The sequence below is a fragment of the Myotis myotis genome, unplaced genomic scaffold (genome assembly GCF_014108235.1).
Source record: "Myotis myotis isolate mMyoMyo1 unplaced genomic scaffold, mMyoMyo1.p scaffold_m19_p_19, whole genome shotgun sequence".
Classification (NCBI taxonomy): Eukaryota; Metazoa; Chordata; class Mammalia; order Chiroptera; family Vespertilionidae; genus Myotis; species Myotis myotis.
In genome coordinates this window covers 39,807,198-39,832,979 of record NW_023416323.1, presented here as the reverse complement: position 1 = coordinate 39,832,979, position 25,782 = coordinate 39,807,198, and the positions used below count along the sequence as shown (strand labels likewise).

Here is a 25,782-nt window from a genome sequence, read left to right as displayed (position 1 = left end):
CAGGGCAATTCCCAAATGCTTTTAAATAAGAGATGATATCTATAATAATAAAAGCATAATATGCTAATTAGACCGGATGTCCTTCCGGGCGACCTTCCAGACGAAGCCACAGCTGCAGGGGCCAAGCCCCTTGCACGAATTTCATGCATTGGGCCTCTAGTGTCCTAATAAAATTGAAGTGCTTTAAAAGATGATCTCCAGCCCACTGGTGTGGCTTAGTGGTTGAGCATCCACCCATGAAACCAGGAGGTCATGGTGTGATTCCCAGTCAAGAGCACATGCCCGGGTTTCAGGCTCAATTCCCAGTATGGGGTGAGCAGGAGGCAGCTGATCAATGATTCCCTCTCATCATTGATGTTTCTATCTCTCTCTCCCTCTCCCTTCCTCTCTCTGAAATAAAAACATTGAAAAAGTCAAGCATGATCTCCGTAAGATAGTCCTTCTTAAGCAGTCCATATCAAGCAAGACAAATACTCACCCCGTTATTATATATACTAGTTGCTAAAGGATTTGTTTTACTCCTAACAATAATCTGTGAGTTTTACAAGGTCTTCCCAAGACATAAGTAGGAGTGTGAAACCTGGGCAGTGGAGTCATGGAAAGATGGTGACCAAATTATAGTCATGCCTATAACTAATGAGGAAAAAAACAAGTCAAGAAACATTCAGGGGAAACCTGGTGCAATTTTCTCCTTTTTGAAGCTTAAACAAGACAAGATGGATTTAAATTGCACCAGGATGGGTTTCTTCTTGAAATAAGAGGCCCATAATGCCTATAAAACAAACCAGTTGATTAGAAAATACACGTCTATAGTTTCCATCAGTTCCTAGGCTATATAGTGTAGATGTTTTTAAAAATTCATTTATTTAATCCTCCCCCGAGGATATGTTTATTGATGAGAGAGAGAGAGAGAGAGAGAGAGAGAGAGAGAGAGAGAGAGAGAGAGAGAGAAGTGAGAGAGAAACATCAATCGCTTGCCTCTAGTACTCACCTAGACCAGGGATCAAACCTGTAACCTAGGTATGTGCCCTGACTGGGAATTGAACCTGAAACCTTTTGGTGTACAGGATGACACTCCAACCAACTGAGCCAGCCGGCCAGTGCAGTATAGATGGTTTTTTAAAAGCACACTTACAATACCTGCAAATAAAGGTTGTTTTTAAAGCTTTTTTTAAAAATTGATTTCAGAGAAGAAGGGAAAGGGAGAGATAGAAACATCAATGATGAGATAGAATCATGGATCGGCTATCTCCTGCACACCCCGCACTGGGGATCGAGCCCGTAACCTGGGCATGTGCCCTTGACCAGAATAGAACCTGGGACCCTTCAGTCCACAGGCCGACACTCTATCCACTGAGCCAAACCAGTCAGGGCCAAATTAAGGTTATTAATCAAAGTTAATAAAAGTAATTAATTAGTGGGTGCTTATTTCACAAAATAATTTGCCATGAGGCCAAAGGACCCTGTCTATCTTGTTCATTGTTGTAGTCCCAGAACCTCGCACTTCACCTAATGCATCACAGACACCCTTTAAATATTTGTGAATGAATGTATTCTTTAAATACCAGCTGCCTTTCATACATTTGATCCCTCCAGACGGGATTGAGATGGGACTTCCCCAGGAGTGCCTGCGGGACGCAAAGAGAAGCAGAGAGGCACACAGAGAGGGAACGAGATGCTCAAGGATGTCTGTCTTATCACGGTGAACAGCAAAACTTCTTTTTCTCCCCAAGACCTTTTAAGATTAGGACACGCCACTGTTTACAAAAGCGGACCCGTGGGAGATTTGAACTGTCAAGGGGGATCGTGCTTTGAAGTACATTCCTGACTAAAAGCAGGGGATACAACTAGATAACACTTCCAGGCTCGAAGTCCGGTCCCTGATGAGACAGGCCTAAGAGGAAGCGTCTGAGCAAGGGCCGCCCGGCTGAGCACATCCTCCCGCGGTTGTTATCGTCGCAGCCTCTAGGTCTGAAACAGTGCTTGAACGCGCTTTTAAATGATCTTGGAGATGCTTTAAGATGAAAGCGTCCCCAGCTCTCTTTACTATTTGCTTGAACAAGAGCCTGAAAAGAAAGGCTAAAGAGCTTTCTAGTGACACCCTTCTCTCCTGTTCTAAATAAGACCCATGTGCTCCACTGAATTCCCAGGCCCTTAGCAAACATAGGATTGGCCAATATTGCCTGTCATTCTGTGGGTGTCTGTCTTTGCACTTTTTTTTTTTTTTAATTTTTGTTAATCTTCACTCGAGGATATTTTCCCATTGATTTTTGGAGAGAATGGAAGGGAGGGGGAGAGACAGAGAGAAACATCGAGGTGAGAGAGGTGCGTCGATTGGTTGTCTCCTGCATGTGCCCTGACCAGGGCCGGGGATAGAGCCTGCAACCTACTTGGCAGAATCAAATCTGGGACCCTTCAGTCCGTGGGTCAACACTCTATCCATCGAGCCAAACCAGCCAGGGCCTTTGCACTTTTTTAATGGTGTCTTTCGAAGCACAAAAGGTTTCCTGTTTTGATGTTCAATGTATCTGGGTGTTTTTTTTTTCCCTTTGGTTGCTTGAGTAAAAGTTTTTAATTTTAACAAAGTCCACTTCATTCACACTTTCTTATATGGTGTCACACATAAGAAACCGTTGCCTACCCCAAGATCCTGAAGATTTACTCCTATTTTTTTTTCTTAGAGTTTTGTTGTACTTTTACCTCTTATGCGTAAGTGTATGATCCCTTCTGATTTATGGTGTATGTTGTGTGGTAGAAATCCAAGTTCATTCTCTAGCATTTGTATATCCAGTTGTCTTTCTCGATTTAAATGTCTTGGCACACTTGCTGAAAGTCAGTTGACCATAAATTAAAGGTTTATTTCTGGACTCTCAATTCTATTCCAGTGATCTGTATGTCTAACCTTATGCCAGTACCACACTCTCTTGGTTACTGTACTGTTGTAATAAGTTTTGAAGTCATGAAGTGTGAGTCCGCCAACATTCTCCTTTTTTAAGGTTATTTTGACCAGTATGTGGGCATCACTTCTGCAGGTCTCACCGAGGGTCTAATCCTTTGTTTTATAGTTTTAGGATCTTGAAGATACCAGTTTTCCCCCCAAAGTAAACGAGTAACAATATTCCTCAAACTGGCAAAATGCTATTCCTTTTTTTGGTGACCTCAATCAAAATGCCTATACAGGGAGTTTCCTTTACAAGGTGCCAAATCAATTACTAACAGGTTCCTTGATAAACTTGGAATTGGAAGCTAAGGTTGAAGGGAAGATTTTGGTATAACGGTTAAGAATTACAGGCTTTAGGTCCCAGCAGTTCCAAGTTTGAATCCCCATGTCTGCCACTGAATGGTTGTGTAACCAGGGCACAATGTAGGACAACTCTTCATCTATGCAATGGGGAAAAAAATATCCCTTTCTCGGGCTTCCTGGGGACCTGGAGAGCATTGCCACCGCCTGGCTGTGGACATTCCATTGCCTGATGGGAAATTAGGTCAGTGGTGCTAGATTTTGATGTTGATGGTGTTGATTCTTATCAGTTTATATGTCAAATCCCTGTCAATTCTGGGATTTAGAGCCATCCTTTGCAATAGCTTCTCAAGAGAGTGCATATCCAGACGCCTCAGTTACCATGAGTACCATGAAGATTTAAGAAATAAGTGAAAACCAGTCGCTGAGCAGTCAAAATAGGTCTCACAAAAACTCTAGTACTTAACCCATAGGAGAACCCCACAGAAAACCTTTAGTTAAAACCTGAGAGTCTAATCTAATAAAAGTTTATCTGTATCTAAGTTCATAGAATAGAAAAAATACATACATATATATATATATATGATTGTTAGTAGAAAAATGAAGTGTCAGCCCAGTAGTGATGAAAAAGCCACACGCAAAACAAAACAAAACAAAAAACAACCCAAAAAACACCAGACATAAGTTGAAAATGATGAAGATACAGCATTCTAGAGGCCACTTATTATGGGGGACAAATAGACCTACATACTGTAGAGTAGCTAAAAGATTTCATTTCTGCAGGACAGCTTCTGCTCTTCGTGGGGGAAGGCAAATGAGATGTGGCTGGTCTTCCATTTGACCCAACAGGTTCCATCTGCAAAGGGAAGCGGTATTTAAATCAGTGGTGTAGGGAGCTGTGTTTCTGTGCATTCTTACCCTGGATTGTGGTTGTTACTAAGTACGCTCCAGGGGAGATCAGAGCTGTAATTGTGACTTCTCTCCCAGCCCTTTCTCTTGTCTCCGGGACAGAGAGTTTTGTGTCGTCTCCTCCGGAGGGCCTTCATGGGGAATAGGAAGAATGAAGGGACTTGGCAACTCACACTGTAGACGGCAGCCATCCCATGCGGGTCCGGCATAAACCAGCAGTGAACCTGCTGTGGGCTCTCGGTGGAGACTGAAATTCAGGAGATTTCGGTCCCCTGCAAGGGCGCGTGTTCAATATCCAACTGGTCAACAGCTGCAAACAAACTTCAGGTGGGCTGATGGCAGTCCTCCACCTTCCATTATTGTTGTGTGTGTGTCTCTCTCTCATGCTAATATGGACTTTCAAGTTTTAATTGAGTGTAAAAGCCTGCTCCGGGGCCTGAACGACAGCCCCAAAGCATTTCAGGGCTGGAAGGCTTTTAGAAAAATAGTCCTGCCTCTTCCTTTCACGGAAGGAAAAGCCCGAGGCCCTGGGACACGTTGTGATTGGATGTGGGTCACGCAGTTGATGAGGGACAGAGGGAGAAGGAGCTCAGGTGTCCCCACGCCTGGATAGGAAAGTGACTTTCCAGTGCGCCCCCTACTCCTAGAGTGTCGCCCTTTCCTTTTTTTTTTTTTCCTTTTCTTTCCCCCTTTTGGTTCGATCTTTCTCTGCCTTCGGAGCAGTGCAATTTAATTTAATTCCCGGAAGGTCGGGAAGACGAGGTGTGGGCGCCGCCTCTGCAGCACTTGAGCTGCACGCCGTCTCCAGGTCGGGACTGGGGGCTGCGCTCCCCGCAGCCTGGCGCCTGCAGCCCGTGCACGGCAGGTGCTGGGCACGTGGGCTGAACGCGGCACGGTCGCGGCGGCACCGTCCTCACTCCCCTTTGCACGGCCCAGGCGTGTCACTGGGGATCCCGGGGCGAAAGGACAACGTGGGGCCGGATCCACGGCCGCCGGATCAAGAGAGGCTCTGGGCTCCCTCGTGGCTCCCCGGCGGGCACGGCCGGCGCGGAGATGCGCAGCGTGTGAGTGACCTCGGCGCCGACCCCGCCACTGGCCGGGGCGTGCCCGCCGGGCCTGACGTGGCGGCGGGGCCGCGGGCAAGGGGAGAGGCCGCCGCGAGGGCGCGGCCTGACGTGGCGGCCACGGCGGGGCGGCGAGGGGAGCCCGGGCTGCTGCACTGCCCCGCGCTCCGGCCAGAGGGCGCCCGGCCCCCACGCTTCCCCGCCCCGAGGCCGCCGGGGCTCCGGGAGTAACCGCTCCGGCGATTGGGTCGGCGGCGCAGCGGGGCCATGTTGGAGCGGGGCGGCGACCCCGCCTCCCGCCGCCCTCCGCCCCAGGTCCGGCCGCGCGGGGGCAGGAGGGGAGCAGCGGAGGGGATCCTCCCCGCCGGGGCGCCCGACGCGACTGGAGCGCCGGCGGCCGCCGCAGCGGTCACGGCCGCCCCTCGGAGCGCCGGCCAATCAGCGGCGCGGGCACAAATATGCAAATGAGGCCGGTGCTGCCGGAGCGCCGCTCGCAGGGGCTGGTGGGGTCGCGCTGGGGGAGTGCACCGGGCCAATCAGGAGGGCGCGTGGCGGCGCGGGGGAGGCGGCGCCCTCACTCCTCCCTCCGCTCCCTCCCGGCCCCGCGCTGACAGGGGGGCCTGGCCGCGCCGCCGGTAAGTGCCGCCGCCGCCCGTCGCTGCCACCCGCCGCCCCGGGCGAGGGGAAGGAGCCGGGGGGCTCCGCGGGGCAGCGGCCGCCGCTCAACTGGTGGGGAGAGGCGGGGGCGGGTTCTGTCAGCCGGGTGGTCGCCGGAGGCCGCCCCCGCCCGGCCAGCCGCGCGTGTCAGTCTCGGTCGAGGCGGGGGGCGGCGGGGGCGCCTCCGTCATGGCGAAGCCCGAGAGCCGGCGGGCGGCGGAGAGGACGTGCCGCCGCCGCTCGGCCGGGCTGGGAGGGCGGTGGGTCGGGGCCGCGCCGCCGGCGCTGAGGGGCCCGCGCCCGGGGACGGGCGGGCGCGCCGGGAGGCCGGGGAGGGGGCGCTGCCCGCACGTGCGGCCCAGCCCGCCCGCGGCCCGCCCCGCGCCTGTCATGGCTGCGGGCTGCTGCCCCCGCCCCGCCGCCGCCCGCAGCCCCCGGGGTCGGGACCCGGCCGCCGCCGCGCCTGTTGCGTGGGGAGGAGGCGAGGGCCGGGTGGGCAGGGCTCCCCTTCCCCGCCCCGCGTGCGGTCGGGGCCTCCCCGGCGGCCCGCGCCCCTCCCGAGCGCCGCGCCGGGCTTCCCTCCATCCTGCAGCCTCCGCCCTCCCCCGCCCGCCGGCCTCCTCGCCTCCGTGACTCATGACAGGGCGTCCCGCGCGAGCGCCCGGTGTCCCCGCGCCCGGGGCGCCCCCCGCGCGCTCCCAGGCCCGGCCTCCGGGGGATCGACCTCCCTGTGCTCCCTGCGGTCCTCCGCCCCGGGGGCCCCCGCACGTCCGCCAAGGGGCCCGCACCCCGCCGCGCCCTGTGGCTCCGGGTCGGGCCGGGCCGGGCGGCTCCGGGCCCGCGTCGCGGACACCCCTTCCCGGAGCCGCGCACGACCCGGAGCGCCCGGGTGTCTGTCTAGCGGGCATGTCGCCGTCGCCAGCTCAGTGGTGCCTGTTCCTTTTTTTTTTTTTTTTTTTTCGGTTTTGTTTTGCCTTTTTTTTTTTCCCTTTTAGAGAAAAATAAAACTTTTCAGAACAAAGTACACAAGAACTTTTTTTAAAAAAAAATGGTTGATATTGAACAGTGTTACATAGTTACTTCCTTGGAAGTCTGGGATTTGACACTCATGTGACTTTGATCCACCCCACCCCCACACCCCCGTATGGAATAAAGTTTCTCTTCGTTAATAAAAATCACGGTCACAAATGTAGTTTTTCCAAGTTTTGCATGCCACTTTCCATCTTTTCCTCCCGATTTCAGGTCGCCAGTTCTGCCTAAGCAGCTCTGATCTTGCATAGGAAAGAGGGTTTGTCTTGTATGATGTTACACAACGCTGTGCGTGGTTGGCTGTTGGGAGTATTTTTCAAAAAGAACCACTAGTTCTGCAAACACATGAATGTGTAGAAGGTGAACTTCAGGAGGATTCCACATTGCGGAGGGAGGGCTGTGTGTGCGTGTGTGTGTGTGTGTGTGTTTGCGACACAGAAGGCTGAACATACTGTTTCTCTTATGTTGGATTTGCAGAACTTGAATTTAAATGGGACTTTTTGCTAATAGCAAGCAGGAGGCGCCTTCCATGGGATGGATCACTGATAAATATTTGTTGAATGAGAAATACCTATTGCTCCAAGCAAGTTAAGCCTGTGTGTTTCTGTCTTCCAAGACTTTTTTTTTTCCTGCTTCTATGGCTTTGACACTTCACATTAAATTGCTATATAGTGGACTACAAAGTATTGGTGAGTCTTAGTTTTGGGACGTTACCTATAAAACACAGACCATGTGATATCGACAAGTGATGCTGGGGTGGGGGGGTGGGGGGGGGAGGTAGCTTCCCAGATTTGATTCTGGTAATTTTGTCGTTCTTGAAAAGTTTTAGGGGAGTGGCTGTTGGTAGAGTCAAACAAACAAACAAAAAAACACCTTGTGATTGATTAACTAGAAAAAGATGATGTCCTAAGGACCGAGGAAAAATAGCATTGGGGGGAGGAACATTGCTGGTGTAACCAGTCAAGCCTTCTTGGCTTGGAAGGAGGTCTGATCAGAGAGAATCAGGACTTTGTCACTTGACGAGCTTTTGTCCGGGCTGGGGAAACTTTCCCCTTACCCCCTGAGTTCTTGTGGCTGGTCAAATAATTCAAAGACAGCAGGTTAACATCAGAAAATCAGGTGTGAGTGAGAGCCCCTGAGAAAGTCACATAAGCATGAATGTTTCCAAAGACAGTGAGGCAAGTAAGATGGGTAGTCATTTTGGACAAAGGAGAAAGGGGGGAAGCGGCTGGGAATTTCAAAGAGGAAATGGGCAATTCACAGGTAGCCCAGAAAGTGGCAAACACATTCTTTCTAGGCAACTCAAGACAATGGGACAGAGGGGAATCCAGTGAACAGATTTTGGCGTGCCTCTTTCCTATCTACTTAATTCATACGTGCTAAAGTGAATATGCTAAGGGCTTTACGTTAAGGTTCCCTTCCTGGAGGTTTTTCTGTCTGACTCTTACAAGAAAGAAAGGAGGAAGTAAAAACTCTTACCTGAATGTGTTGGGTTTGTTTTCAGCTCTAAATAATGTGCATACCAGGGTGGTGCACCCTCAGCCCCCACACTGCAGCTGTAGTCAAGTTTCTTAACCTCTGTGAACCTTTGTTTTCCTCCAGTTTTGCAATTCTCTGATTCTAAGTATTCCATGACACCAGCCCTGTGAAATACAAAAGTTACATTTGGATTGAAGTGCAAGAAAAGGCAGAGGTTTTGAAACAAATAGTAGTATATGTAGTTGGCTTTACCTGAAAAGAACATTTTAAAAAGAATCACAAGTCAGTAGGTAGGAGTAAAGAGAAAACAGTGTTGTCAGAGGAAAAAGCCCATGACAAGATGAGATGAATGAAATCTTAAGTATCTTTAGAAACTTTAAAACCCAAACCCCCTATCTAAGGTAACTGAATGCCTTCTATAAGGCTTGAACTAGACTTTGGCACTTCACCTATGGAAACAGATAGAACTGAAGGGAGGGGCTTAATGTATACACTGAAAGGGCATTACAGATTTAGAAGAATCTATTAAAGCTTCTATCTGTTGTAAAATAAAAACTTTGGCACATGTGAACACTAGGTTTTCTAAAGGGTTAGATGTGTTAATCACCGATGTAAATGTAATAGAAGAAGAAGTCAACTAAATACTTTGACAGAGAAGAAAAGGTGAAATCCTGGAGAGGTCAGACTCTATAAAGGAAAAATATGACTGAAATTAATAGATCTACTGGGAGTATTTCATCAGGTATCAGTGTAGAGAATAAAGAACATAGGTAAGAATGTGGAAACTTGACATGGCCAGAGTGAACATGAATTATGAAAACTAATTTATTAGAGCATATTGTCATAAGTGTTTGAAAAACTTTAACAGCCAGAGATTGAAATCCAAAGAGATTTATGAACACTGGGGAGATAGAATGATTGTATTGCAACCTTTTAAATGTTTTGTAGCTGTTGTGGTCTTAACATGATCAACATGTCTTAACACAATACAGATTTCTTACTTGATAGATGTTTTACTTTGTAAATGCAAGTTGTCACATTCCAGGTTTAGAGTTATTATCTAACACTTTGTATTTCTGTTTACTTTCTTGTTTGGACTTCACTCTCCTACATTTCACCTCACCTGGGAATACTCAGGTCAAATTCTACTTTATAAATAAAATCATCTCTTGTCATTGCAACCCATAGGATTTCTCCTTCCCATGAGATTATAGCATATTATTTGTCTCATTTATTTGACATGTACAACTTTCTGACATTCCCTCTATTCTATTGCTGTAAAAGGTTATAATAAAAATCACTTTATCTCCCCAGTGTCCATATATCTCTTCAGATGCCAATCTTTGGCTTTTAACATTTTCGCTCCCTTAAAAAGCTGATCAAGTGACAAATAGAAGACTTAGAGGAGGGGAAGCTACTTTCAGCTATAATTTCTTCTCTGAACTCCAGGTCATTCATATCCATGCTCCTTTATTAATCAATTTACTATTATATAATGTAACATTTATATTAAGTGAATCCTACCTGTGTAGAATCTACAATGTAATGGTGGAAATATATAATGAACAAGTAAATTAAGGTAGCCCTGGCCAGTTTGACTCAGTGGTTAGAGCGTCGTCGGCCCTGGCACTGAAGGGTCATGGGTCCATTTCGGTCAAGGACACATACCATTTTGGTCAGCTGCAGGGTCTTTCCCCACCCAGGAGACAACCAGTTGATGTGTCTCTCCCACATTGGTGTTTCGCTCTCTCTCCCTCTTCCTTCCCTTCCACTCTCTAAAAATCAATGGAAAAATATCCTCGGGTGAGGATTTTTTAAAAAAGTGTAAAATTACAACTTGTGTGATTCAATAAAGGAAGAGAATAGGGTGCCATGAGAGAAAATGGGCAGGATTATAGATTCTGTGGGCACGAAAGGCCTCTGGTCATGTGGTGCTATTTATGTCAAGACATAAAGAAGAAGAAGAAGCCAGACAGGGAGAGTTTTCTCGAAGAGAAAATATGTATGAAGACAAGAAAAGCTTGTTAATGTTGGAAGAAATGATAGAAGTTCATGGTAGCAGGAACATAATAATAGAGGAAAACCAGGGAAGATGTCATGAGAGAAGCAGAGAATGGACCATACAGGGCATTGCAGGACCTGTTTTGGTTTTACTAAGGGCATTGCAATCAAAAGAGTAATATGCTTTAATTTGAATTTTAAAGGTTTCACTTTGAGAATGGATTGGGAAAAGGAAGAGCAAAAGCAATGACATTGTACTACTACAATTACTGAAGTAAGACGTGCTAGCTTGAAGTAGGAGTTGCATTTGCAGAGATGAAGGAAAGGGTTACGTGCGTAAGTATGTATAAGTGTAATTTGATTTGTTATAGAGAGAAAGAGGAGATAGGAATGGTAGGGAAATGACAGCTTCATGATGGATTGGACGTTAAAGGAAAGGTGTCAAAAGTGACCTTCAAGTTCCTGGCTTGAGGAACTAGATAGGTGGTGATGAGATATACTGAGATGAAGAAATGATAGAAGAAAAGGGAAAATAAGGTTTGGCAAGAAAGGAAGTTTTGGCCAAAACCGGTTTGGCTCAGTGGATAGAGCGTCAGCCTGCGGACTGAAGGGTCCCAGGTTCGATTCCGGTCGAGGGCATGTACCTGGGTTGCGGGCACATCCCCAGTGGGAGATGTGCAGGAGGCAGCTGATCGATGTTTCTCTCTCATCGATGTTTCTAACTCTCTATCTCTCTCCCTTCCTCTCTGTAAAAAATCAATAAAATATATTTAAAAAAAGAAAAAAAATAAAGAAAGGAAGTTTTGAACACCATTCCCAGACAAGTTCTTTTGAAAGTGGGGACTGCCTTTATCTGAATGATAGGTGCCCCAGGTTAAGTTTAGCTATATGTATGATACCATACTGTCACATTCATAGTGTGTGTGTTTTGAGAGGAAGAAGCAAGCTTCTTATTTATGTTAGAATAATTGATAACTGAAATGTTACCTTTTAACAATGCATTTCCGTTATTGAAAGTTTGTGAATATTAATATAGATTATTATCAGGCCTGAAGGTTTGAGTAAAAATTAACTTGAAAGTAGTATTAGATGGGTTTGCATATTATTTGGGTGATAATGTAGAATACAAAAAGTCTTGATGTTCTCAGGAAAGTAGCACCGTTTAAAGTCATCAGCTTATAGGCAGCCTGATATTAAATTTATCATTTTTAATGAGACTTCTGATGCTTATGAGTGAAAATTATAGCTCAGTTCATTAGTAGCTGTTATTTATCAATTAGCTACAACTACCAATGTTTGTTATAATTTGGCATTATTAGCTGAAGTTAACTGACTATTAAGAGTTTCAAAAAATTATACTTAAAGACTTTTTTAGACCAACCTTTTAAAACATTGTTATTGTAACAAAGGGACATGGTTTGAAATCTGAAACAAAAAAAAAAAAAGATTATTTTTCTTGTCCAGTGGTCATTTTAGTTTAGTTTACCTGATTAAGCAGCAGCAGTATAAAGTATATTTCTATTGGAAATCAATGACTGAAAGATAACTGCTAACATATCTTGTTAGTTTCTTTTATAAGATGAAGTAAATAATGATTGGAATAATAATTAGGTGTCAGATCTTGCATAAAATTTGTTTTATTTTAAAATTTTGTGCTTTATCGCCGTTAGAGAAAATTAAAAATTCCCCCCACCACTATGCAGTTAATGGACTAGAATTCAGTCTATTCCTATATTTTTCAGTTATGTTATCTTTACAGTGTTTGTTTTTAAAAAGGCAGTTAATTATCTATTCATTAACATTTTTTCGTCTATTCCTGGAACTGAGCAGCTTTACCTAAAACAAATCTATGAATGTAAGATTATAGACTTGGTGCACTTATTGTAGTCTGGTTTACAGATGAAGAAATGTACAGAAAAACAGTTGCCGGAGGTTTCTAGTATTAGGGAATATTTTGTTTCAGAGGTTGCATAATTTAATGAATTCACTGCATGTCCAAATATAAGATTGCTCATTACTTTTGCTTTAGTAAGTGTGTTGAAATCAATAATATGCAGAGTTTACTTATGTACTTTCAGAGACCATTCTTTATTTGTTTATCAATGTTTTTATGAGTGACATATACTCTAAATGGTGATTTATAAATATTTACTTATTTATATGCTTAATCTTGTTCCAGTTAGGTTTTTTAAAAATTTAAGTTATAATGGACATTCAGAAACATATATAAATCATAAGAATATGCTATCTGACATACTACAAAGTAAACACATCTCTGAAATAGCCACCCATGTCAAGGAATAGAATGTTACAGTTATTGGCACCCCAGAGGACCCCCTCAGACTCCTTTCCAGTTATCACACCCTTTCAGCCTTTCAGAGGTAAGCATTATGCTAACTCCTAAAACCATAGAGTAGTTTCCCTGTTTTTGAACTTCATGTAAATGGCATCATGTATATGCTCTTTTTTTAAAAAAAGGTTTTTATCGATTTCAGAGAGAGAGGCAAGGCGAGGGAGAGATAGAAACATCATGAAAGAGAAACATCAGGTGGCTGCCTCCTGCACACCCCAACCAGGGATCGAGCCCACAATCTGAGCCCATGTGCCCTGACCAGGAATAAAGCTGATGACCTCTTGGTGCATGAGTCAACACTCAGCCACTGAGCCACACTGATCAAGCTACATACGCTCTTTTGCTTTATATTGTATTTGATACTAATATGTGTTTTTCCATTCAGGAGTAATTCATTCTCATTGCTGTTAACTCTATGGTATTATGGACATGGTTTCAGTTTTGGACTATTGTGAATACTAAAATGAACCTTCCTGTACTTATCAATCGGTGCACACATCTTATGGAGTATATTTTACTGCAAGTGGAAAAGCTGGCCATAGGTTTGCATATGTTTAACTTTAGCAATAACGCCAAATAAATTTCCAAATTTGTTCCAGTATACACCCCTTTTAGCAGTGTTTGAGAATGCTGGTTCCTCCATATTCAGTTATGTGGTTTTATTAAAATACTAGAGGCCCAGTGCATGAAATTTGTGCACTGTTAGGGTCCCTAGTGGCTACCGGCTGCCAGCTGGGTACTCCCTCCCGTACCCTGCCAGCCCTGCCCCCTAGTCGAACTCTAGGACAACTCCCGGTTGAGGGGATAATTTGCATACTACACTTTTATTATATAGGATCACTATCTTTAAAAAATCTTGTGCTCTTATTTTTAATTTTAAAAGAATATTTGATGATGGATAACATATTTTTACAGGGATGAGAGACATAATAGAAAGGAATGTGCAATAGCACATACAAAGATTTTCAGTCCAAAAACGTTGTTTTTGCTTGTTGGATTATAACAGGTTATAATAAAACATTTTGTATTCTCAAAGTTATAGTCACTGTATATAAGAGACACTGTATTTTCTTGATCCTTAAAAATGTGTGGTTTTAAAAATAGAGTGAATAGTACACTATTTTAGGGGAATGGTTTGGGAAGAACAAAAAAATACATACCAATAACTTCATCAAAGACATCTTCCTGAACTAGGTGGATGCTGTTGATCAGAAACTTCCAGGAGGGCAGTTGGGTTTTATATCTTTATTTTATACCAGTAGTAAGACAAAAATAAAGGAGCAATTAATAGAAAAGTGGAATTAATAGAAAAAGGATTTGAATGTTAAGTCACATTTTAGAGAGTAGTATGTTGAAGATGTGTCAACATTTGACTGAATTTGAAGTGCTAAGTCAGTGGATTTGATAGAAATGAAATCACTGCATAGAAACTGGTATCTATCAAACGTCAATAATAAAAGCATAATATGCTAATTAGACCGGACAGCTAGACGAACTTCCCGATGAAGCTGGGGCAAGCCGTTGCAGCTTTGAGGGCAGAGCCCCTTGCACGAATTTCGTGCATCAGGCCTCTAGTTTTAAATAAGCAGGAAAAGCCATAGGAAAGCAAGTCAAAGACAGTGTAGTGTCATAGAAGCTAAGAGAATATCCAGAAGGCAGAGTGGTTAATAAAACTGAGTTCAGAAAACATTTAAACAGCTTTAATATGGACCAGGCACAGAGGTAGGTGGTACCTGAGTTGAAGTCATAGGCCTTGTTCTTTTAAGCTCTCAAAACCTAAATTGTATATGAGGTGGGGGTGCATGGACGATTGGAAGCTTTATATAGAAGATAGCATTTGAGTTTAGCTTCTGCTTGGCTTAATGATGGTAAGTGTTTCTTAGTGGTCAAAGACAGGAATTGAAGGAGATGAAGGGGACAACGTTGGAGATTATTAGCAAAAGAACCTGAGGAGGCCTGGAGAAGCTCAGTGATGGGAGGGCTTGAACGAATAACTAGGCTCTTGGGATGTCAGAAAAGAGGTAAGTCAGAGAGGGAGAGCTACATTAATTAGCATCTAACTATAGTTTAGGAACCATGAATGGATTTCTAAACCCTGCAAGTTGGATGGTGATCATCAAGCTGAGTCTCAGTTTTTCGTGTATTTCAAACTTTGGAAAATTCTGCGTTTAAGTCAATTTCCTGTTTTCCGTATATATATTTATACTTAATTTGGTGATGTGTATAAATGATGTTCAGGACTATTTCAATTAAACAACTTGACCTGACTCAGCAACTAGGAAACTTCTAATCTGTTTTCAGTATCAGCCCCAAATTAATTGACCTCAAACATTTTTTTACCAAGAATAGAGATGACATTGTGTTTTAAAGATTTTCCTTTCTGTTAGATTCAAAGTAAAACTAAATTAAGTGTGAATGCCAACAATATGTAAGTAATTGAATTTAGTAAATGGTTATCTGCATAGGGGGAATGTTAATAGTATAAGCATTAGATGTTTTCAGTTCTTTTAGCCAAGGAATCCTTTGCTTTTTAAAAATCCTGTGTGAAAGCTCACATTGTAAAATAAGAATACTCGTGTTTGGAATCTTTTTTATTGGGGAGGAAATGGGGGTAGGGGAGGTCTAAAGCCCCCTCTTCCTTCCCAGCAATCCAAGAAGTACAATTTGAAAACAGTGTTTACACAGTGCTTGATATTGATTATTTACAAAAGCCCTATAAGATTAGTACAGTACTATTATAATCTCCATTTCACAGGTGAAAAAACTGAGCTTCAAAATGATTAAGTGATTTGTGTAAGATTACATAGTGAATCAATGATAAAACCAGGATTCCAACCTAACCAGAATATTTGCAGAGCCTATACTTTTAACTGCTATGCTTTTAAGGCCCCTTGTAGAATGAATTATCAATGAAAGTAGGATTCTTTGACTGAGAGATAATGGAATTAAACTTTAAATTGTATAACTGAGTTACTTGTGCTTGCGTGTGTGAAATATATATAACATAAAATTTACGATTTACATTTTAAAGTATACAGTTTAGTGAGGGCATTCTTAGAATAATAAAAATGAAATATTGCTTAAAAGAACTGCTTTCGAATCTTAACTTTTGTAGTATCTATTAAGGATCAAGAGGTTTTGTTTTACATTATAACATTTTAAAAATTGATTTGATAGAGAAACATCAATTTGAGGATCTCATGTCAGCTTTCTTAAAAGACATAACTTTGAAGTATAATACATATATATTTATTTAGGGAACGATGGCCATTTCATGGTTTGGGAGAGAGTCTGACATACCATTCTCAAGTTTACATTCTCTTATAATATACTAGTAGCCCTGTGCACAAATCCATGAGCCAGTAGCTCGCTGCCGTCCTCCTGTAGCTCCCGCTGCCCTCCCCCCATGCCTCCCTCATAGCTTGCTGCCCTGCCCCCTCCTATAGCTCTCCACCGCCCACTTGTAGCTCGCTGCCCCACCCTTCTGCTGATCTGTGATCCAGTCGTTATGTGGTCGGTCATTATACTTCACCATGTAATGACCATTTGCATATTACATCTTTATTATATAGGATAATTTACTATATGTTTTTAAATCATGTTTTTATTTGGTGATGTGTATAAATGATATTCTATATAAATTTTATAGAACTTTAATGAGTACTCATTATTAAACTTTAATTGCTTTTGTTCTTATTTTTCTAGGATTCTGACACTTCATGACATGTCGTTACCTAGAGCAGTAATGAACATGGACCTGTCTCGGATTAGTTGATGACTTTTGGAAATGATCCAATAATTTCTACTACAGAGAAGTGGATACTTCCTTTGGAAGGAATAACCCAGATTGTTAGTGAATTTTTCAAGATGACAGATCCAATGATGGACTTTTTTGATGATGCCAATCTTTTTAGTGAGACCTTAGAAGGTTTGTCAGATGATGCATTTGTACAACCAGGACCTGTTTCACTAGTTGATGAATTGAACTTGGGTGCAGAATTTGAACCTTTGCACATAGACTCATTGAATCATGTTCAAGGTACTCCAACGCATCAGAAGATGACTGATTATGAACAGTTAAATCAGTTTGATTCAGTGAAATTTCATCAGGTTAATCAGTCTTTTGGTAGCCCAGCTGAACATGTGTTATCTCCACACTCTCAGTTTAATTGTTCTCCAATCCACCCCCAAAACCAACCCAATGGTTTATTTCCAGATGTAGCAGATGGCAGTCCAATGTGGGGCCATCAGACAGCTACTAGCATTTCAAATCAGAATGGGTCTCCTTTCCACCAACAAGGACATTCTCACTCTATGCATCAAAACAAAAGCTTTGTGGCACACCATGACTTTGCCTTATTTCAGGCCAATGAACAACACACACAGTGCACTTCACTGCGCTCGCAACAAAACAGGAATAATCTTAACCCAGGGCAAAATTCTGTCAGCCAGTCTAAAAATTTTATGGATGTTAATGTTTCTGGTCCACACAGAGTCAGTGTCAACCACCCACCACAGATTACCAATGCATCCACTTCACAGCAGTCTCTTTTGATGCAACAGTTTTCTCAAACATCAAATCCTTCAGTACACTTTCTCAAGTGTAGCAACCGGCAAGAAGGAAATTTTAATGGACCTTCTTCAAATATGACATCTTGTTCTGTCAGTAACTCACAGCAATTTTCTTCACATTATTCCTTTTCTAGTAATCACGTATCACCAAATAGTCTTCTCCAGTCCTCTGCTGTTCTTGCACCCAATCATACAAATCAGACTTTATCTGATTTCTCTGGAAGTAATTCCTTTTCACCTCATCGGGGAATCAAGCAAGAATCTACTCAGCATATGCTCAATCCCAATACATCACTGAATTCAAGTAATTTCCAAATGTTGCATTCAACACATCCTCAGGGTAATTACAGCAATTCAAAATTATCTCCTGTGCACGTGAACTTCCAGGATCCTGTTGACTCAGGAACGCAAATGGGCCATTTCAATGATCATGTAGAAACTAATGGCTTTTCATCTTTAGAAGAGAATTTACTTCATCAAGTGGAGTCTCAAACTGAGCCATTCACAGGACTTGATCCAGAAGACCTCCTTCAGGAGGGTCTCCTTCCCCAGTTTGATGAGTCAGCGTTTGGGCAAGATAATTCAAGTCATGTTTTGGATCATGACCTTGATCGGCACTTTACTTCACATCTTGTAACACGGCCTTCTGATGTGGCTCAAACTCAGTTTCATTCTCAGGCTCGGAGCTGGCATTCATCAATTTCTAATCATCAGCATTTACATGACAGAAATCGCCTATGTTTACAGCGACAGGTATGAAGCTTTTATTTTGGTAATTTGGGGAAGGGTGGGCTTTTACTACGTTAATTTTATATGAGACATAATCAAAATTGGTTAAACTCAGTAGTTCTATTAAATGAATATGCAGATTTTGACAGTTTTCTATTTAACAGAGTTACATTTGAAAATAATTTCATTGATGTACTCAATGCAATGGACTCTTACATTTAAAAAAGTATAAGGTTTTAAGGCCTCTTTTGTAACTTTCAACTATGATTGCCTTTAAAGGATTTATTATAAAAAAGTAAAAATGTAATAACCATTAAAAAGGAAAACAATATATTGGGAACATTTTATTGCATATGATGGACATAGGGTTAATATTCTTATAAAAAGTTCATGTGAATTGATAAGCAAACTTTAATAGTTTTTATTGATTTTAGAGAGGAAGGGAGAGAGAGATAAGAAACGTCAATGAGCGAGAGACATTGATCATCTGCCTCCTGCGCACCCTCCTCTGGGGATCGAGCCTGCAATCCAGGCATGTGCCCTGACAGAGAATCAAACCGGTAAACTCTTGGTTCATGGGTCAGTGCTTCACTATTGAGCCACACTAGCTGGGCCATAAGCAAACTTTTAAGTTGATAACTAGATAAAGCATATAAGTTGAAATTCACAACAGAAGAAATTGAATTAGCAAACAACATTCAGAATAATATGCACCTTTAATAATTCAGTTTGCAGATGGTTTTGTTTTCACCTATTAGAAAAATATTTTTAATGTTAATGCTGAATGTTGGCAAATTTATGGTGAAATTGGAACTTACATAGTTTTGTTAATTGATAAAAATATTTTGGAAAGAAATTGGATGGCATAATTGAGTATCAAAATACTTTGTTACAATCATCCAAACATAGCAAAAAGCAATATGTTCACAAAGTAATTTATTTTACTATATCTATAAGGGACAACTAATGGCAGCATAGTGTTTTATTATCTCCATATTAGCTTTTTTTTTTTTTTTTAAATATATTTTATTGATTTTTTTACAGAGAGGAAGGGAGAGGGATAGAGAGTTAGAAACATCGATGAGAGAGAAACATCGATCAGCTGCCTCCTGCACACTCCCTACTGGGGATGTGCCCGCAACCAAGGTACATGCCCTTGACCGGAATCGAACCTGGGACCCTTCAGTCCACAGGCCGACGCTCTATCCACTGAGCCAAACCGGTTAGGGCTCCATATTAGCTTTTAATTAGGCATTAAAAATATGACTTTGAAGACTGACACTGAGAATTTGTTAATAGCAGGGGAAAAGCATAATTCAAAATTACAATCACTGTGAAGTGGTTAATGTTAGAATTGTAGGCTCTGGACTTACCTGGTTTGGCTCAGTGGATAGAGCATCGGCCTGTGGACTGAAGGGTCCCGGGTTGGATTCCGGTCAAGGGCACATGCCCAGGTTGCAGGCTCAATCTCCGGGGGTGTGCAGGAGGCAGCCGATCAATGATTCTCTCTCATCATTGATGTTTCTCTCTTCCTCTCTGAAATTAATAAAATTAATAAAAATATATATATTTTTAAAAGTGTAGGCTCTGGTACCAGACAATTTGGGTTAGAATCTTGGATCCTGTTGCTTAGTAACTTGTGACTTTTAGCCATTTATATAATTTCGATGTGTTTCACATGCTTCTTCTTATAAAAAGTATAAATGAGGAATAAGAATAGGATCTAATAGGGCTTTGGTAAGGTCTATCCTATCTAATAAAAGAGAAATATGGTAATTGGCGTACAACTGCTACCCTTCCCATTGGCTAATCAGCGAGATAGGCAAATTAACTGCCAGCCAAGATGGCGGCTGGCAGCCAGGCAGCTTGGAACTAACATGAGGCTTGCTTGCTTCAGTGACGGAGGACTCCAACGTTCCCCACCTGCCTTGCCGGCCTCTGAGCCTGCAGTTTCAAACATTGTAACAAATATAGATGCTAAACAAAACCCCAGAAACCAGCTTTCAGCCGGCTGGGATCTCAGAGCTGGAGTTGATACAGAGTTTCGATTGTAGAACCGAAACAAACCATATACCTGCTTTCAGGAGCGGAGGCCTAAGAGCTGGAGCCAGAGCTAAAGCTGGCCCAGAATAAAAAAAAAAAAAAAAAAAAAAGAAGCAGTTGGGAGCTTCAGTCCCAGCCTGAAAACAGCCCTCAGCCCCTCACCCAGATTGGCCAGGCACCCCAGTGGGGACCTCCACCCTGAAGGGTGTGTGACCAGCTGCAAACAGCCATCATCCCCTCACCCAGGCTGACCAGGCACCCCAGTGGGGACCCCCCACCCTGATCCAGGACACCCTTCAGGGCAAACCAGCCGGCACCCACCCATGCACCAGGCCTCTACCCTATATAGTAAAAGGGTAATATGCCTCCCAGCACCGGGATCAGCGGAGCCGCGAGGCCTCCCGGCACCGGGATCAGCGTGACAGGGGGCAGCGCCCAAACCCCCTGATCGCCCTGTGGCTCTGTGTGTGACAGGGGGCGGGGCCACAACCTCCCTATCGGCCCTGCTCTGTGCCTGATAGGGGGGAGCTCCCCAACCCCTTGATCACCCTGCGGCTGTGTGTGTGACAGGGTGCGGCGCCCCAACCCCCTCACCTCAGGGGCCCTGCTCTGTGTGTGACGGGGTAGAGCCATAACCTCCCCATCGGCCCTGCCCTGAGTGTGAGAGTGGCGGCGCCCCAACCCCCTGATCCGCCCTGCTCTGTGTGTGACAGGGGGCGGTGCGCCAACTCCCCTATCGGCCCTACTCTGTGAGTGACGGGGGGAGCTCCTCAACCTCCTGATCGGCCCTACTCTGTGAGTGACAGGGGATTGCTCCCCAACCCCCTGATGGGCCCTGCTCTGTGTGTGACAGGGGGGAGCTCCCCAACCCCCTGATCGGCCCTGCTCTGTGCATGACGGGGTGGCGCCACAACCTCCCCATCTACTCTGCCTTGAGTGTGACAGGGGGCGGTGCCCCAATCCCCCAATCGGCCCTACCCTGAGCGTGACTGAGGGTGGCATCGCAACCTCCCAATCCACCCTGCTCTGTGCATAACAGGGGGCGGCGCCCCAACTCCCCAATCGGCCCTGCTCTGAGCCCGACCAGGGGCTGCACCTAGGGATTGGGCCTGCCCTCTGCCACCTGGGAGCAGGCCTAAGCCAGCAGGTCGTTATCTCCCGAGGGGTCCCAGACTGCAAGAGGGCACAGGCCGGGCTGAGGGACTCCCCCTTCCCCCCCGAGTGCACAAATTTTTGTGCACTGGGCCTCTAGTAAGAGATATAACATGTAACAGTACTTAGAAGCATGCCTAGTATGTAGTAAGTACTTAATAAAATGTTTTTATCACAGTGTGAAAATATACTGTTTAATATGTTGTTTAATTTTCACAGAATGTGAAAAAATATTAGAAGGAATAGATTGTTTTAGGGTAGTGAAATACACTTTTCTTTGTTTCATATAGTTCTTTCATGTGACTATATATACTGTAAAGATGTATTTAATGTAATATTTTATCATTTTCTGTAATCTTTTACAAATAAGGATTCTTAGTATTTCAGTACCTTGGTTACCTGTGAGATTTGGTGAACAATGAGATATGCCATCGTTCTTGAAATTAAGTATCTAGGGACCATTTTCTCATTTCAAAGCCTTGAAGTGTTTGAAGAAGATAAAATCTTTATCTTTTCCTTTAGGTTGATTTTAGTTCTGTTTCAAATAGTATTTTTATTACAATTTTTAAAATGCCTAGGTAGATTTTAAGATACTTAAAAGGTACTTGTAAACCTTCCCCTGCCCTTCTTTCTGTGGCCTGAGTGGAATATTATGATTTTGCTCCCTCTACTGGAAGAGAATCAGGCATCTTTGTTGGACCTTGGGAAAAACCTCTGCTGATTTGAATCTGGTGTCATCTATTCACTCTGTATGTAGATTTCTGACTAGTTTGACTAATCAATGTGTATAGCATATAGTTAATGTTAAGAAGCCTGAAATTTATAAACTTTTCTTAATTTTATTATTCTAAGACCTTGTCATCGTTTAAATTTTCCTTAATTCATGTTTTTCTAAACATGTTCTGCTTTTACAAAGAAGTAAAGACTCGACTCCCTTAGAGTTGGAATAAATGGAGGATAATTATAAATAACTGATGTAGCCCCTAATACGAGCATATCTTAAGAGAAATTCTTTTTATACCCATCATAAGAAGCCTTTCATAAGTCTCACCTTTTTGTTTCAAAGTTTATTACATGTTCAAATATTGATAAAGGGCGGTCAGTTGGAATCTTTTTTTGACTTACTGAAAGTCTGTTCTCAAGTTTCCGGTTATTTGTATTAAAAGTGATATTTGGGCCCTGGCCAGTGTGGTTCAGTTGATTGGTGTACTGTTTCGTGGACCAAAAGGTGACGGGTTCTATCCCTGATCAGGGCATATATCCAGTTGTGGTTTGATCCCCGGTGGGAGGCAGCCAATCAGTGTATGTCTGTCTCGCTTTAAAAATCAATTAAGCCGAAACCGGTTTGGCTCAGTGGATAGAGCGTCGGCCTGCGGACTGAAGGGTCCCAGATTCGATTCCGGTCAAGGGCATGTACCTGGGTTTCGGGCACATCCCCAGTGGGAGATGTGCAGGAGGCAGCTGATCGATGTTTCTCTTTCATCGATGTTTCTAACTCTCTATCTCTCTCCCCTCCTCTCTGTAAAAAATCAATAAAATAAAAAAAAAATCAATTAAAAAATTTTTTTAAAGAGTGATATTTGGGAGTTGCTGTGATTGTGGGAGTGAAGAGCAGAGGTGGATTGGTAGAGAAGGTAGGGGATTATGATGATGATTATGGATTGCATATAGGTTTAATGCAGTGGTTCTCAACCTGTGGGTCGCGACCCCTTTGGCAGTCGAACGACCCTTTCACAGGAGTCGCCTAAGACCATCCTGCATATCAGATATTTACATTACAATTCATCACAGTAGCAACATGACAGTGATGAAGTAGCAATGAAAATAATTTTATGGTTGGGTCACAACATGAGGAACTGTATTTAAAGGGGCAGAAGGTTGAGAACCACTGGTTTAATGTGTACTGAATTATAGTTCACATTCCCTAAATATGTGAAATTCAAATGGTTTAATATGTGTAGTGTGTGACAAATTATGGTAGAGCATGTAAGTTTTATTCCATGTAATATTTGACATGTTCTGAATAGTAATGGTTACTAATAGCCCAAATGTTATATTAGTGAGGAGTTCTTATTTATTATGGTGTTTCCCCAGTTTCTATGGGGGAAAAACCTTTTTTTTTTAAGTTTAAAAAAATTCTCTTATTTACAGTAATTTCATTTCAGACTAAACTTTATTAAATATGTATAGAAGTTAAAAGATTAAAACATAATAGAGTGGCAGAATTTTTGGTTTATGAAAATTGAAAAAGGGCCCTGGCTGGTTTTGTTCAGTGGTTAGAGTGTTGGCCCATGCACCAAAGGGTCTCGGGTTCGATTTCCGGTCAGGACCATGTACCTGTTTTGCAAGTTCAATCCCTAGTCCTGTCAGGGCACATGTGGGAGACAGTCAATCAATGTGTTTCTCTCACATCGATATTTCTCTTTCTCTCTTTCTCTTTCTTCCTCTCTCTCTCTCTCTCTGTACCCCTCCCTTCCATTCTCTGAAAATCAATGGAAAAAATATTCTTGGGTGAGAATTAACAACAAAAAATTTTTTTAAGTTAAAAAATGAGATATATTTGTTATAGCCAAAATAATATACAGGGTGTGGCAAAAGTAGGTTTACAGTTGTTTGTATGAAAAATAGTACAATAATTAATAAATAATAATAATACAAAAATAAACTGTTTCGTGTACTCACAACTGTAAACTTACTTTTGCCTTATCGTGTATTCTTTAGTCTGTTTGAAAATTAATGGGAAGCCCTCTATTTAAAATTCTAAAATACTTCAAAGAAATTTTGGATATGCAAAGAATATTTCTAAATCTTGATTTTTCTTATTCCCCAGCTGAGGTGGGGAAGTTGTGGATATAATTTCAAATGTCTTAGAGTACCCTGAATTCAATCATAATAACAATGAATATTGCTGAGAACATCCTATCCAAGAATAGACAAACATGGTAATTGACCATACCTTCGCTACGCCTCCCATTGGCTAATCAGCAAGATATGCAAATTACCCACCAACAAAGATGGCGGTTAATTTGCATACATAGGCGCAAAGCACCAGAGTGACGACTGAAGGCGGCTCCAGCCGGAGCAGCAAAGGCTTGAAGGTGGCTCCGGCCGGAGCAGCGAAGACTGAAGGCGGCTCGGCCGGAGCGAAGGCCTGGGTCCCGGGTGCGGGTGCCGGAGGAAAACCGGTGCCGGCAGCCAGAGGAAGGGAAGGCCTCTTGCACGAATCTTTTCGTGCAAGAGGCCTCTAATTTCTTATATAATTGACTCTAGAATTTTGCCACTTAAAAAAGAGAAAGGAAAAAAAGGTGACATGCTATAACAAGTGTATCTAAATGTAAGTACTTAGAAAACATAATAGAGAAAATATTAACTTATTTACTTATTTACTTATTTTTTAACTTTTTTATTGATTAAGGTATTACATTTGTGTCCTTATCCTCCCATTACCCCCTATCCCATACTCATGCCCTCACCCCCCTGTTGTCTGTGTCCATTGGTTAGGCTTATATGCATGCATACAAGTCCTTTGGTTGATCTCTCCCCCTTCCCCCCACCATCCCCTACCTTCCCTCTGAGGTTTGACGGTCTGATTGATGCTTCTCTGTCTCTGGGTCTGTTTTTGTTCATCAGTTTATGTTGTTCATTATATTCCATAAAGAGTGAGTTCATGTGATATTTATCTTTCTCTGACTGGCTTATTTCGCTTAGCATAATGCTCTCCAGTTCCATCCATGCTGTTGCAAATGGTAAGAACGCCTCCTTTTTTACCGCAGGGTAGTATTCCATTGTGTAGATGTACCATAGTTTTTAATTCACTCATCTGCTGATGGGCACATAGGTTTTTTTCCAAATCTTAGCTATTGTAAATTGTGCTGCTATGAACATATGGGGTGCATATATCCTTCCTAATTGGTGTTTCTAATTTCTTGGGATATATTCCTAGAAGTGGGATCACTGAGTGAAATGGGAGTTCCATTTTTTAACTTTTTAAGGAAACTCCATACTGTGCTCCACAGTGGCTGCACCAGTCTGCATTCCCACCAGCAGTGCACGAGGGTTCCTTTTTCTCTGCATCCTCGCCAGCACTTGTCATTTGTTGATTTGCTGATGATAGCCATTCTGACAGGTGTGAGATGGTATGGCATTGTCGTTTTGATTTGCATCTCTCAGATGATTAGTGACTTTGAGCGTTTTCATATGTCTCTTGGCCTTCCTTCTGTCTTCTTTTGAAAAGTATCTATTTAGGTCCGTTGCCCATTTTTTGATTGGGTTGTTTATCTTCCTTTTAAGTTGTATGAGTCCCCTATAAATGTTGGAGATTAAACCCTTATCGGATATAACATTGGCAAATATGTTCTCCCATGCAGTGGGCTTTCTTGTTTTGTTGATGGTTTCTTTTGCTGTGCAAAAGCTTTTTATTTTGATGTAGTCCCATTTGTTTATATTCGCTTTAGTTTCCATTGCCCTAGGAGAGCAGTATCAGTGAAGAAATTGCTTCGGCATATGTCTGAGATTTTGTTGCCTTTGGATTCCTCTAGTATTTTTATGATTTC

The 25,782-nt window shown here is 42.9% G+C and overlaps 1 protein-coding gene across 4 annotated transcripts in view; it reads left to right on the top strand.

Annotated features, from left to right (window-relative positions):
- The first annotated feature begins 5,693 nt into the window (after positions 1-5,693).
- Positions 5,694-25,782, top strand: part of CHD9 (chromodomain helicase DNA binding protein 9) — a 111,270-nt gene continuing 91,181 nt past the window's right edge. Inside the window, exons 1-6 of one of the 4 annotated variants that reach the window (XM_036346603.1) lie at positions 5,696-5,849; positions 7,114-7,260; positions 7,378-7,589; positions 10,584-10,716; positions 12,560-12,761; positions 16,439-18,058. In XM_036346603.1, coding sequence (XP_036202496.1) covers positions 16,508-18,058 — 1,551 coding nt within the window. In that variant the 5' untranslated portion in view covers positions 5,696-5,849; positions 7,114-7,260; positions 7,378-7,589; ... (1 more) ...; positions 12,560-12,761; positions 16,439-16,507. Of the gene's footprint in view, positions 5,850-7,113; positions 7,261-7,377; positions 7,590-10,583; positions 10,717-12,559; positions 12,762-16,438; positions 18,059-25,782 lie in introns of all 4 variants that reach the window. The other 3 variants (XM_036346599.1, XM_036346600.1, XM_036346601.1) reach the window with 3 other exon arrangements.